The sequence below is a fragment of the Salvelinus alpinus genome, chromosome 17, assembly GCF_045679555.1.
Source record: "Salvelinus alpinus chromosome 17, SLU_Salpinus.1, whole genome shotgun sequence".
In the NCBI taxonomy this organism is placed as follows: domain Eukaryota; kingdom Metazoa; phylum Chordata; class Actinopteri; order Salmoniformes; family Salmonidae; genus Salvelinus; species Salvelinus alpinus.
Window position 1 is genome coordinate 16,301,073 of NC_092102.1, and position 15,392 is coordinate 16,316,464.

General features: G+C 42.9%; 1 protein-coding gene across 2 annotated transcripts in view; it reads right to left on the bottom strand.

The window, feature by feature from the left end:
- Nucleotides 1-2,411: 2,411 nt before the first annotated feature.
- LOC139542298 (adenosine deaminase-like) overlaps nucleotides 2,412-15,392 on the bottom strand; it is a 31,799-nt gene continuing 18,818 nt past the window's right edge. For both annotated transcript variants that reach the window (XM_071347548.1, XM_071347547.1), the window contains 6 exons: nucleotides 14,743-14,867; nucleotides 13,355-13,426; nucleotides 5,400-5,501; nucleotides 4,419-4,486; nucleotides 4,131-4,260; nucleotides 2,412-3,972 (listed from right to left, as the gene is read on the bottom strand). In XM_071347548.1, the coding sequence (XP_071203649.1) occupies nucleotides 3,868-3,972; nucleotides 4,131-4,260; nucleotides 4,419-4,486; nucleotides 5,400-5,501; nucleotides 13,355-13,426; nucleotides 14,743-14,867 (602 nt within the window). In that variant the 3' untranslated portion in view covers nucleotides 2,412-3,867. The remainder of the gene's footprint in view (nucleotides 3,973-4,130; nucleotides 4,261-4,418; nucleotides 4,487-5,399; nucleotides 5,502-13,354; nucleotides 13,427-14,742; nucleotides 14,868-15,392) is intronic.

A 15,392-nucleotide genomic window follows, 5' to 3' on the forward strand; every position in this document is an offset into this window, starting at 1 on the left:
CTTCAGACGAGTCCCAAGACGCTTGTGGGGGTCGTAGAGCAAAACTGAGAACCCCATGAGTCTCATCTTTCCATCGAGGGGTCATAATAGTTTTGCAGGTCTGTCACCTTTCACCGCAGATGCGGAAGTGCGACATCGGCGGATGCGGTGGATTGAGACACATCCAATGCAAAAAAACGGATGTACTACATGACCAAAAGTATGTGGACACCTACTCGTCGAACATCTCATTCCAAAATCATGGGCATTCATATGGAGTTGGTCCCCCCTTTGCTGCTATAACAGTCTGGGGAGGCTTTCCACTAGATGTTGGAACATTTCTGTGAGGACTTGCTTCCACTCAGCCACAAGGGCATTGGTGAGGTCAGGCACTGATGTTGAGCGATTAGGCCTGGCTCGCAGTCGGCGTTCCAATTCATCCAAAATGTGTTCGATGGGGTTGAGGTCAGGCCTCTGTGCAGGCCAGTCAAGTTCTTCCACACCGATCTCGACAAACCATTTCTGTAAGAACCTCGTGTTGTGCACGGGGGCATTGTCATGCTGAAACAGGAAATTGCCATCCCCAAACTTTTACCACAGAATGCTGTAGCATTAAGATTTCCCTTCACGGGAACTAAGGGGCCTAGCCTGAACCATGAAAAACAGCCCCAGACCATTATTACTCCTCTACCTAACTTTACAGTTGGCACTATGCATTGGAGCAGGTAGCGTTCTCCTAGCATCCGCCAAACCCAGATTTCTCCGTCGGACAGATGGTGAAGCGTGATTCAACACTCCAGAGAATGCATTTCCTACTGCTCCAGAGTCCAATGGCGGCAAACTTTACACCACTGCAGCCGACGTTTGGCATTTCGCATGGGGATCTTAGGCTTGGGTGCGGCTGCTCGGCCATGAAAACCCATTTCATGGAGCTCCCAACGAAAAGTTATTGTGCTGACATTGCTTCCAGCGGCAGTTTGGAACTCCGTAGTAAGTGTTGCAACTGAGGACAGACGATTTTTACACGCTATGCGCTTCAGCACTCGGCGGTTCCGATCTGTGAGCTTGTGGCCTACCACTTTGGGCTGAGCCGTTGTTGCTCCTAGATGTTTCCACTTCACAACAACAGCACTTATAGCTGACCGGGGCAGCTCTAGCAGGGCAGAAATTTGTCAAACTGACTTGATGGAAAGGTTGCATTCTGTGACGGTGCCATGTTGAAAGTCACTGAGCTCTTCAGTAAAGCCATTCTATTGCCAATGTTTGACCAGGGAGATTGCATGGCTGTGTGCTCGATTTTATACATGTGTCAGCAACTGGTGTGGCTGAAATAGCTGAATCAACTAATTTGAAGGGGTCTCCACATCTCTCTTAAATTTACAGATTTTTATGGGGACTTTTGTATTATGCTAATTATACTGAACAAAAATATAAACAATTGAAGACTTTAATGAGTTACAGTTCATATAAGGAAATCAGTCAATTTAAGTAGTCATTAGGCCCTAATCTATGGATTTCACGACTGGGAATACAGAAATGCATTTGTTTGTGACAGATACCTTAAAAAAAAATGGTAGGGGCGTGGATCAGAAAACCAGTCAGTATCTGGTGTAACCACCATTTTCCTCATGCAGCGCAACACATCTCCTTCACATAGAGTTGATCAGGCTGTAGATTGTGGCTTGTGGAATGTTGTCCCACTCTACAATGTCTGTGCAAAGTTGCTTGATATTGGAGGGAGCTGGAACATGCTGTCGTACACGTCGATCCACAGCATCCCAAACATGCCCCATGGGTGAAATGTCTGGGGGGGTATGCAGGCCATGGAAAAACTGGGACATTTTCAGCTTCCAGGAATTGTGTACAGATCCTTGCGACATGGGGCAGTACATTATCATGCTGAAACATGAGGTGATGGCAGTAGATGAATTGAACGACAATGGGCCCCATGATCTCATCACGGTATTTCTGTACATTTCCATTGATATTGATCAAATGCAATGGTGTTCATTGTCTGTAGCTTATGCCTGCCCATACCATAACCCCACCGCCACCATGGGGCACTCTGTTCACAATGTTGACATCAGCAAACCACTTGACTACACAACGCCATACACTTTGTCTGAGGTTGTGAGGCTGGTTGGACGTACTGCCAAGTTCTCTAAAACAACGTTCGTGGCAGTTTATCGAAGGGAAATGGAAATTCTATTATCTTGCAACAGCTCTGGTGGATATTCCTGCAGTCAGCATTCCAATTGCACACTCCCTCAAAAAAAAAAAAAAAAAACAAAGTGGCCTTTTATTGTCCCCAGCACAAGGTGCACCAGTGTTATGAGCATGCTGTTTAATCAGCTTCTTGATATGCCACACCTGTCAGGTGGAGGGATTATCTTGGCAAAGGAAAAAGGCTCAGTAAGAGGGATGTAAACACATTTGTGCAGAGATTTTTTAATTATGGAACATTTCTGGGTTCTTTTATATCAGCTCATGAAACATGGGAACAAAACTTTACATGTTGCGTTTATATTTTTGTTTAGTGTATATTTAGGGGGTTCCACTCTTTTTTCTTTTTTTTTTTAAACAATGGCGTTAGCCCCTTCAAAGAAACACATGACTGGTGGAAGTTTAATATTTGCACTTATAATTATGACCATAAACAGCTTTGTGTGCATTGGAATGGTCACAGGAAGCCAATGTTTACATTTCGGCCAATAGGAAGGAGCACCTGAACTTCCATTTACAGTAAGTCTTTATTCGATAAAGGAGAAGAAGCACGTTTTAGTGAAGTGTTACTCATTAGGAAGCTATCCAAGTGCCTGGGTCCTGCTGATTCTCCATATGTGTGCATTTCCAGTAAGAGATTCAATACGGAGGTTGCCATGAAATGTGGTTTTACATTTGAACTACATTGTGTATAGTGAGGTGATGTCCATGTTGTAGTTTTATTCTGATATGTTTCATGAATGAGAAGACCATTTGATGCAAAAGTGTTTCATTGTAGACATTGCTCGTATTTTAACGTCATTGTCCTCCACAGAAGAGATGTATAATACATTGAATTACTTTCAAATTAGTAAAATGCAAAAATATATAAAATGTGTTACGCTATAAAATCAGAGAAAAACATATTACACAAGTTATTCTTAAAACTGTAAGACCACTTTAGTAGGCGGTCTTACAATGAGATGGCTAGTAGATATAGTTGACCACTAGGTGGCGAACTAACTACAACAACATTAAATGTTTAGAAAAGATTTGGTATAGAGCTGGTAAACCTGATGCATCCCCACATTTTTTAAAGTAAGTCGTGGGCATGGTGATTCGAACGGTCTATAGGGCTCTCTCACTTGACCTAGGCACAACTGATAAAGAGTACACAATAGCTTTCCTTTACCACCAGTAGATGAAAAGTACTTACCTTTAAGCATAAATGGATAGTACACATCTATTACATTCAATTAATGATATATGATTTTCTAAAGGATACAATAAGTACTTTGAGAATTGACTGAGGCATATAAAGTGCTTGTTGTTTGATGAGGGCTGTTTCACTTTGAGGAAGACCAAACAGATTGAACTGTTTACCATCAGGTTGAAATAAATCATTTAAGACCATATTTATATTTCTGCACCAATTCCACAGTACGCTAAACAACTGCTTTATCAGTGGGATCCACAGTTAGATGGAATACTGATTAACAGTTTTTTTTCATTGCAATGAGAGCGTTTAAGCTATGTACAGCAGTACAATAACATATTGCTGGTTCAATGTATGTACACATAGGAGCATAGACATTCCAGAGTGGCTAGTGGGGAAGTAAGTGTTTAAAGTGGTTGGTTCCTGGTTTGTTGTGTTGCCATTTAAGCGGATCTGATCAGTGCTTCATTTCAGAAGACAGTGTCCTCCACCATCCCATAGGCTTCATACAACTCGTTAACAAGATCCTTCTTCTCCTTCTCAGGCAAGAAGCTGGAGTTAGCGGAGTTTATGTTCTGGAAAACAAGGCGAGTGAGAGAGAAACATTCAACAATCCAAAGGTGAGTATACTGTAGTATTTTACATACATGGTATTATCAACAGTGGTAGATAGTATTTCACGGTATTAAACCACAATGCCAAATTGGAATAAGAGTTAAAATGTGCTTTGTACCAGTCTCTTGAATTCCTCCTCAGTGAAGCCCATGTACTCCTGGGCAGTGCTGTAGTCTAATTGCAGGGTGGAGTTGAAAATCAAAGGGTCATCTGTGTTCAGGGAGTAGTTGGCCTTATCCTTCCTGAATCTACACACACCACACACACACACGTCATTCCGAGGCGATGAAGTAAACCTTAACGAAAATGAAACAAGCTGAGCCTGTACTGCGATCTTCATGAATTGGTGAAAACTTGATCCAAAGAAGTATCATTCAAATAATATAGGGAGTGAAAGACAGTTTACGTGATGACAGGATGCTCGGTGAAGTCTGGATGACAGGCTCCAGTCAGTCTGCTGGATATGGGACACACCTGAAATCACACAGCATTCCTTCATGTACCTATAGTCGCCAACCTTTTCCAGAGGTGTGCCCTTGCACACTCCCACTCATTGGTTAAAAAACAACAACATACAATTGGTGTAAGTTTCCACCATTGTCAAATCCATGCCAGAAAGTGTAGAAGTGCACACTTCAAAATAAGGAGTGGTGAATCGGGACGTAGTCAGATGTACGGCTAGCGGATGAGATGTGTGATGTCTCTCCGTGACCACCAGAGGTCCCTGTGCACTAGCTTGCCATACAGGCCTACATGGTAGGATATACACTGAGTGTACAAAACATTAGGAACATGACTACTCTTTCCATGACAGACTGAGCAAGTGAATCCAGGTGAAAGCTATGATCCCTTATTGATGTCACTTGTTAATCCACTTCAATCAGTGTAGATGAGACAGTTTAAAGAAGGATTTTTAAGCCTTGAGAAAATTGAGACATGAATTGTGTATGTGTGCCATTCAGAGGGTGAATGGGCAAGACAAAAGATTTAAGTGCCTTTGAACGGGGTATGGTAGTAAGTGTCAGGCGCACCGGTTTGAGTGTCAAGAACTGCAACACTGCTGGGTTTGTCATGCTCAACAGTTTCCCGTGTGTATCAACAATGGTCCACCACCCAAAGGACATCTTGACAACTGTGGGAAGCATCGGAGTCAACATGGGCCAGCATACCTACGGAACACTTTCAACACCTTGTAGAGTCCATGCCCCGACGAATTGAGGCAAAAGGGGGTGCAAATCAATATTAGGAAGGTGTTTCTAATGTTTTGTACACAGTGTGTTTGGCTTGCTTTATGCGGTATAGTGAGTGATACATCATGTAATATACTGTGTCTACAAAGCTCAATGTAACTTTCATTACATGTTAAAAGTAACGTGCACATTCTTACCTCAAAATGCATGTTCTGCTCCAGGAGCTGTTTGTACAACACTTGATCCTTCAGTGTGTTGTATCCATGTCCTACTCTCTCTGCTTTCAGGACCTCCACAGCCTGAAGAAGACATCCGATATGGGTCACCAAGCAGTTCAAAGGCATGGCAGAAAAATCATGTTAGATGTTTTGGGCTGGGAAGGGGTATTTTTCTCGCTCTGCTCTCAAGTATATTTTTCTCCGCTCATTCGGGAGTAATAAAGACCTAGTGCACAAACTGTGATTATTATAATTTTTTCTATAATTATTTTTCAATATTAATTTTTTCATTGTGATTTATAAATGGGTGCTGCAGAACCCTCACCACCCCTACTTTCCGCGGCTATGCACAAAGGTTAAGGTAAAAATATTTTCATTTACACGTTAACAGAACTACTGGCTATTGGGTAAATCCATATGAATTCAATCACTTTTTGACAGCATCCCTTTTGATTTAAACAAAACCTTCATGGAAGAAGTTCATGGAAGAAGTGGTCAGAAAGTGACTTTTTGGACCTGAATTTCAAAACATAGAAGTGCTTAAAGTTGACCCATTTTGCATACCCCACCATACTAGGAGACATCCATGTCTTCATCACTGGAAAAGATAAATGGTTGAGTTTGATACAGTGCCTTCAGAAAGGAGTCAAACCCCTTGACTTGTTCCACATTTGGTTGTGTTACAGCCTAAATTTAAAATTGATTAAAATTGTATTTTTTTGTGTCATTGACCTACACACAAAACCCAATAATGTCAAAGTGGAATTATGTTTTTCAAAAATTTTACAAATGTATTTAAAATGAAAAGCTGAATTGTCTTGAGTCAATAAGTATTCAACCCCTTTGTAATGGCAAGCCTACAGTAAATAAGTTCAGGAGAAAAAATGTGCATGGATGCACTGTGTGCAATAATAGTGTTTAACATGATTTTTGAATGACTAACTCATCTCTGTACCCCACACACACAATTATCTGTAAGGTCCCTCAGACGAGCATTGCATTTAAAACATAGATTCAACCACAAAGACCAGGGAAGATTTCCAATGCCTTACAAAGAAGGACACCTATTGGTAGATGGGTAAAAAAAATAAGCAGACATTGAATATCCCTTTGAGCATGGTGAAGTTATTAATTACACTTTGAATGGTTTATCAATACACCCAGTCACTACAAAGATACAGACGTCCTTCCTAACGGCGTTGTCGGAGATGAAGGAAACCACTCAGGGATTTCACCATGAGGCCAATGGTGACTTTAAAACAGAGTTTAATGGCTGTGATAGGCGAACACTGAAGATGGATCAACAACATTGTAGTTACTCCACAATACTAACATAATTGACAGAGTGAAAAGAAGGAAGCCTGTACAGAATAAGACATATTCCAAAACATGCATCCTGTTTGCAACAAGGCACTAAAGTAAAACTGCAAAGAATGTGGCAAAGCAATTAACTTTTTGTCCTGAATGCTGTGGAAGCAGGATTACAAGATTGTTATATTTATGCACCAAATGGTTGTTTTATTTAATAGAGTAAGGTTCTCTGTCTCTCTCCTTAGTTAACTGAGAGGAGTATTTATGGAGCTTGGGCTGATGGCTTGGTGATATAAAACCTACAGCTGGCATTCCATAGATCAGATGTGGTGGGTGTCACCGAGAGAGAGAGCCTGGAGGAACATAAGGCCTCAGTATTCCTAATTATCCTGGCATCTGGGAGACAGCACCAGAGGCAGATGACAACAGGATGAACCCAGTGGCTTATGGTGCCCCCAATCTATACGGGGAGGGGGGGGGGGGTGTTGAACCAGCTATGACTGAGCAATCTTGGTACGAGGTATATAAGGAACAGCATGGTCTGTAAAGGGTAGGCTCTCAGTCAAGGCTGTTGAGTCGACAGCTTCTATATTGCAATAATTAAATCAATATTGAATAAAGATTACTGTTTGAAGAAATGACAAAGTCTCTCTCACTTGATTAGAATAGTCCACCACAATATTTGACGACCCAGATGGGACATCAAACTCCATCTGCTGACTGCTCCTGAGGACCTGGTTTTAACCATGCACGGGGCCGGAAGAGGGACACTAGCAAAGCCATAAAAACACTAATAGAAGCGCATGGCCTTCTACCAATCTTAGAGAATTCAGGGATGTAATTGTGAGTTGGCAGAAGAAGAATCATTAGCCCAATACACCAGTGTATTGATGTTAGAGTTCTATCAGCGTAATCGCACTAGCCGTACTATTTGTGAAGTAATTTGAGTATGGACATTGTTAAATGGGGTACTTGGTAAATTCGCTCTGGCTATTGCCGGTTGAATATATCCGGCGTCAGTAAACATTAGGGAAATAACGTAATTTAAATTATTGCCAGCAGCACAGTTAGTCACCAACGTTTCAAATAAACATGAAAAAAGCCTAACCAGCTCTGCTAGATGAGTAGAATGGAGAGGGAAGATGTATTCTCTTGTTTGTGTCTGGAAGTAGTGTTAGCTAGCAAGCTAGCCAACTTTAGCCAGTTAGCTTGGGTGTGAGGCAAGAAAAGTATTATATTTTGTGAGATCAGAGAGTTTGGATCAAACCTGCTCCTTAGCAGATTTTGGGGTTGAATAATCTTTGTTAGAATCAAGGACAGTGGATATTACGTACCATATTAAAATTGGCAATATAAACTCAGAAAAAAAAGAAATGTCCTCTCACGGTCAACTGCGCTTATTTTCAGCAAACTTAATTAACATGTGTAAATATTTGTATGATCATAACAAGATTCAACAACTGAGACATAAACTGAAAAAGTTCCACAGACATGTGACTAACAGAAATGGAATAATGTGTCCCTGAACAAAGGGAGGGGTCAAAATCAAAAGTAACAGTCAGTATCTGGTGTGGCCACCAGCTGCATTAAGTACCGCTGTGCATCTTCTCCTCATGGACTGCACCAGATTTGCCAGTTCTTGCTGTGAGATGTTACCCCACTCTTCCACCAAGGCACCTGCAAGTTCCCGTATATTTCTGGGGGGGAATGGCCCGAGCCCTCACCCTCCGATCCAACAGGTCCCAGATGTGCTCAATGGGATTGATATCCGGGCTCTTCGCTGGCCATGGCAGAACACTGACATTCCTGTCTTGCAGGAAATCACTCGCAGAACAAGCAGTATGGCTGGTGGCATTGTCAAACATGCTGGAGGGTCATGTCAGGATGAGCCTGCAGGAAGGGTACCACATGAGGGAGGAGGATGTCTTCCCTGTAACGGACAGCGTTGAGATTGCAGACAATGACAACAAGCTCAGTCCGATGATGCTGTGACACACCGCCCCAGACCATGACGGACCCTCCACCTCCAAATCAATCCCGCTCCAGAGTACAGGCCTTGGTGTAACGCTTATTCCTTCGACGATAAATGCGAATCCGACATCACCCCTGGTGAGACAAAACCGTGACTCGTCAGTGAAGAGCACTTTTTGCCAGTCCTGTCTGGTCCAGCGACGGTGGGTTTATGCCCATAGGTGACGTTGTTGCCGGTGATGTCTGGTGAGGACCTGCCTTACAACAGGCCTACAAGCCCTCAGTCCAGCCTCTCTCAGCCTATTGCGGACAGTCTGAGCACTGATGGAGGGATTGTGCATTCCTGGTGTAACTCGGGCAGTTGTTGTTGCCATCCTGTACCTGTCCCGCAGGTGTGATGTTCGGATGTAAATCAAATAAAATAAAATTTTATTTGTCACATACACATGGTTAGCAGATGTTAATGCGAGTGTAGCGAAATGCTTGTGCTTCTAGTTCCGACAACGCAGTAATAACCAACAAGTAATCTAACCTAACAACTCCACAACTACTACCTTATACACACAAGTGTAAAGGGATAAAGAATATGTACATAAAGATATATGAATGAGTGATGGTACAGAACGGCATAGGCAAGATGCAGTAGATGGTATAGTGTACAGTCTATACATATGAGATGAGTAATGTAGGGTATGTAAACATAAAGTGGCATAGTTTAAAGTGGCTAGTGATACATGTATTACATAAAGATGGCAAGATGCAGTGGATGATATACAGTACAGTATATACATATGAGATGAGTAATGTTAGGTAAGTAAACATTATATTAAGTGGCATTGTTTAAAGTGGCTAGTGATACATTTTTACATAATTTCCATCAATTCCCATTATTAAAGTGGCTGGAGTTGAGTCAGTATGTTGGCAGTGGCCACTAAATGTTAGTGGTGGCTGTTTAACAGTCTGATGGCCTTGAGATAGAAGCTGTTTTTCAGTCTCTCGGTCCCTCCTTCTGGATGATAGCGGGGTGAACAGGCAGTGGCTCAGGTGGTTGTTGTCCTTGATGATCTTTATGGCCTTCCTGTGACATCGGGTGGTGTAGGTGTCCTGGAGGGCAGGTAGTTTGCCCCCGGTGATGCGTTGTGCAGACCTCACTACCCTCTGGAGAGCCTTACGGTTGTGGGCGGAGCAGTTGCCGTACCAGGCGGTGATACAGCCCGACAGGATGCTCTCGATTGTGCATCTGTAGAAGTTTGTGAGTGCTTTTGGTGACAAGCCGAATTTCTTCAGCCTCCTGAGGTTGAAGAGGCGCTGCTCTTCAACACCACACTCCGAGGGCCCTCACCTCCTCCCTGTAGGCCGTCTCGTTGCTGTTGGTAATCAAGCCTACCACTGTAGTGTCGTCCGCAAACTTGATGATTGAGTTGGAGGCGTGCATGGCCACGCATTCGTGGGTGAACAGTGAGTACAGGAGAGGGCTCAGAACGCACCCGTGGGGCCCCAGTGTTGAGGATCAGCGGGGTGGAGATGTTGTTACCTACCCTCACCACCTGGGGGCGGCCCGTCAGGAAGTCCAGGACCCAGTTGCATAGGGCGGGGTCGAGACCCAGGGTTTCGAGCTTGATGACGAGTTTGGAGAGTACTATGGTGTTAAATGCTGAGCTGTAGTCGATGAACAGCATTCTCACATAGGTATTCCTCTTGTCCAGATGGGTTAGGGCAGTGTGCAGTGTGGTTGCGATTGCGTCGTCTGTGGACCTATTGGGTCGGTAAGCAAATTGGAGTGGGTCTAGGGTGTCAGGTAGGGTGGAGGTGATATGGTCCTTGACTAGTCTCTCAAAGCACTCATGATGACGGAAGTGAGTGCTACGGGGCGGTAGTCGTTTAGCTCAGTTACCTTAGCTAACAGGAACAATGGTGGCCCTCTTGAAGCATGTGGGAACAGCAGACTGGGATAAGGATTGATTGAATATGTCCTTAAACACACCAGCCAGCTGGTCTGCGCATGCTCTGAGGACGCGGCTGGGAATGCCGTCTGGGCCTGCAGCCTTGCGAGGGTTAACACGTTTAAATGTTTTACTCACCTCGGCTGCAGTGAAGGAGAGCCCGCAGGTTTTGGTAGCGGGCCGTGTCAGTGGCACTGTATTGTCCTCAAAGCGAGCAAAAAAGTTATTTAGTCTGTCTGGGAGCAAGACATCCTGGTCCGCGACGGGGCTGGTTTTCTTTTTGTAATCCGCGATTGACTGTAGACCCTGCCACATACCTCTTGTGTCTGAGCTGTTGAATTGCGACTCTACTTTGTCTCTATACTGGGACTTGTTTGATTGCCTTGCGGAGGGAATAGCTACACTGTTTGTATTCGGTCATGTTTCCGGTCACCTTGCCCTGGATAAAAGCAGTGGTTCGCGCTTTCAGTTTCACGCGAATGCTGCCATCAATCCACGGTTTCTGGTTTGGGAATGTTTTAATCGTTGCTGTGGGTACGACATCGTCAATGCACTTTCTAATGAACTCGCTCACCGAGTCAGCATATTCGTCAATGTTGTTGTTGGACGCAATGCGGAACATATCCCAATCCACGTGATCGAAGCAGTCTTGAAGCGTGGAATCAGATTGGTCGGACCAGCGTTGAACAGACCTGAGCGTGGGAGCTTGCTGTTTTAGTTTCTGTTTGTAGGCTGGAAGCAACAAAATGGAGTCGTGGTCAGCTTTTCCGAAAGGAGGGCGGGGGAGGGCCTTATATGCGTCGCGGAAGTTAGTATAACAATGATCCAAGGTTTTACCAGCCCTGGTAGCACAATCGATATGCTGATAGAATTGAGGGAGTTTTGTTTTCAGATTAGCCTTGTTAAAATCCCCAGCTACGATGAATGCAGCCTCAGGGTGTGTGGTTTCCAGTTTACAAAGAGTCAGATAAAGTTCGTTCAGGGCCATCGATGTGTCTGCTTGGGGGGGAATATATACGGCTGTGATTATAATCGAAGAGAATCCCCTTGGTAGATAATGCGGTCGACATTTGATTGTGAGGAATTCTAAATCTGGTGAACAGAATGACTTGAGTTCCTGTATGTTGTTATGATCACACCACGTCTCGTTGATCATAAGGCATACACCCCCGCCCCTCTTCTTACCAAAAATATGTTTGTTTCTCTCGGCGCGATGCGTGAAGAAACCCTCCGTTAGCGTCTCTCGAGTGAGCCATGTTTCCGTGAAGCAAAGAACGTTACAATCCCTGATGTCTCTCTGGAATGTTACCCGTGCTCGGATTTCATCAACCTTATTGTCAAGAGACTGGACATTGGCGAGTAGTATGCTAGGGAGTGGAGCGCGATGTGCCCGTCTCCGAAGCCTGACCAGGAGACCGCCTCGTTTGCCCCTTTTACGGCGTCGTTGTTTAGGGTCACCGGCTGGGATCAGATCCATTGTATTGGGTGGAAGGCAAAACACAGGATCCGCTTCGGGAGAGTCATATTCCTGGTTGTAACGATGGTGAGTTGACGTTGCTCTTATATTCAGTAGTTCCTCCCGACTGTATGTAATGAAACCTAAGATTACCTGGGGTACCAACTTAAGGAATAACACATAAAACAACAAAATACTGCATAGTTTCCTAGGAACGCGAAGCGAGGCGGCCATCTCGGTCGGCGCCGGAAGTTGTGAGGCCTTGTACCGATCCTGTGCAGGTGTTCTTACACGTGGTCTGCCACTGCGAGAATTATCAGCTGTACATCTGTATTTTTCTGTGGCTAAACCAACTAGGCTCATAATTTTACAATTTTATTTGTATTTACAGATTGCATACAAGTTTGTTATTAAGGCACATGAAAGTTAACATGTTCCACAAGGCATTTCTTCCCCCAAAAAACACATTTTGATCAACTAAATAAATAAAACTTCAAATGTCTCTCCTGTGCAGTAGTGACGTGCAACATAAGCCTAGCTTATTGAAACGGGTCACATTTAAAAAAAATAATAATAATAATACTTTTTGTAAAAACAGTTTTACCACCCTGTTTCTAAGCTTTTAAATACCCATAGACTTCCAATCATTGCGCTAATGTTAGTTAGCATTGCCTTGCAAAACTACCTCCAACTTCCTTCATTCTGGACACAGAGACATAAAAATGGTATCCACAAAATCACCTGACTCTGGGGAAGTAGATAAAGGGCCTCATTGCCAAAATTCCGAAGTATCCCTTTAAGAAAAAAAGTCACTTTCTGAGCACATCTACAATGGGCAAATAGGTATGGAAGGCTTCGTTCAAATCAAAAGGGGTACTGTCAAAAAGTGATTGAATTCAAACGAGTTCACCCTATACCTGGTAATATGCTGTCTTTGGTTGCAACATTTTAAAAGATGGCTTCCATAGAAAGGAAGTCACATAGGCTAGCGAAGAATTTCGGGGAGACATGAAATTGGATAGTTTGCTGTGTGTACTGAGTTGTTTAGTTGTTTCTATCTGAAATACATATTTAAGTTGTTATAAAAGGGGAGGGGATATGTTTTCACAATGCAATCACTTATAACATAATAATGCTGCTGTGTGTTGAGTAGTAGAGGAAGTCTTGGGTCAAGCTGAACAGCCATTAGACATATCATTTAAAATTGATATATTTAGTGTTCCCCAAAGACTATAGAGGAAAGGAAAGCTCACCTCTTTCACCACAGAGGCAGGGCCCACCTCTCCTGCATGGACTGTTCTGTGGATCCCACATCTCGCTGCTTCCTGTCAACAAGGTCAATCATGAAAAGCATCAACACCAAGTTAACCAGAGAACTATCTGGGTTTTACATTAGCAATGCAGTTAGTTCCGACTGAAATACTTTTCATTGTCTTGAAACTATGTAATTATACATGGATGACCTACAGTCACAACATTATTCCAAGACCTCAGAGATTCCAAGAGCTTGTGCTGCTGTCACGAGTAGGGAGTTATTATTTATTTTTTTGCCAAGGGCTAGACTGAAAAGGACTACATTTGAGAAATGTCTGATTTTGACAAACCCCAGCATCGCGTCTAAAAAATCTATCAAGAGCTTGTTCAGTTATGTTAACAGTCTGTATTAGTGCAGTGCTCCCTTTTAATACTCTCTTAAGGCCAGTTGCCCAGAATGCAGACGGAGCCTATTCCTGGTCTAAAAGGCATGCTTATATTCAATGGAGATTCTCCATTGAAAGTGCCATTTAGTCCAGGACGAGGCTTAATCTGGTTCTGAGATACCAGCCCCTAGTATTTTGCCCTGGCATGTCCAAATGTATCACTCCAGCCTCTGGTCAACCTTACCACAGTGTTCCCAGATATTGTCGTGAGGGAATGATTTAACGGTCTTGTATTTATATTCAACACAAACATGGAAAATAGATCTATGCAAGCAGTACGAACTAAATGCTTGTTGAAATGACGTATGCCAACTTTTGGTCAGCTTGTTATTACTACATTTATTACCAATTTATAGTATTTCTAAAGTTGGTCCACTTTACCACAGCACGAATAGTTTTATTGCTGAAGTAATTTGTTATTCTTAAGAAAGTTTTTTGTTTCAAGAAATGGCTCACAAGAATGATCTCTCCATCAAATGTGTCTCTAAAGTGACCTTCAGGTCTCTATGTACTGAATGGGTTCTACTACAGAGTAACTCCATTCATTATAATGATAAGAAAGGTGCAAATAATTGGCCCGTTATAAAATAAATCAACCAATTGCAGGACTTAAATGTCTGCGGTTCTGCAACAGGCCAACAGTGTCAAATGTGAAGAATTTTTTGTGTTTTCAGCACACCTTTGCTCTATGCTCCCACTCCTTTAACTTTTGAGCAAGTTGGAGTTTGATCTCTCACCTTTAAGCCATAAAACTTAGCATGGTATGCTGCATGATAGTAGGACAGTGGTTAGCCTCATATCCTGCACGCTATGTGCTAAAGACAACTCTAGACCTTTAGCATTTCCGTTAACCATGCATGCTTGCATGACAATGATAAAACAGTTGACTAGAGCACATACAGTATGAATTGGATATGAGGGGTTCAAAGTTAGGCAGTTACCTCATAGGCCATCCTGTGTCCTGGGAAGGCCTCACAGTTGAGTGACTCGTCTCCTGCCAGATCAATAGCCACCACTCCGTTCTTCTTATACTTCTTACACAACTCCACCACGTCCATGGACCAGCCTGTGCAACGCAACACACACGTTTATTGGCAGTAGCAACCCAGTAAGGTCAAACAGATTTGATTTTAAAAAACGCATAATGTTTGATTTGTGGGGATGTTTCTGAAATGTTTTCATGCTAGATTTATGACCTAATGGTTATCTAAATGGTCTGCTGCAGTCCACGAATTAGAGATGCCAATGTATCATGCCAAGCATTTCAGCAAAAGCTAAAAGTAATAGTTGAAAAGGTCAAATTGTCCAGTTAAAAACTTAAAAGCAGAATCAAAATCCCCAAAACTGACTACAGAGCACTGTTCACTGGAATGTCTGACTAAAATAGCCACTGACATTTCGTTACATATAATTACAAAAACAGATACTAAGCTCTGGTAAGTCAGAAAGTTACATCAATCCAAATGACTTAACTAATACCTGCAGCGTTTCCCAAACTCGGTCCTCTGGACCCCTAGTGATGCACGTTTTGGTTTTTGCCCTAACACTACACAGCCAATTCAAATAATAAACTAATCAGCAAGCTTTGATA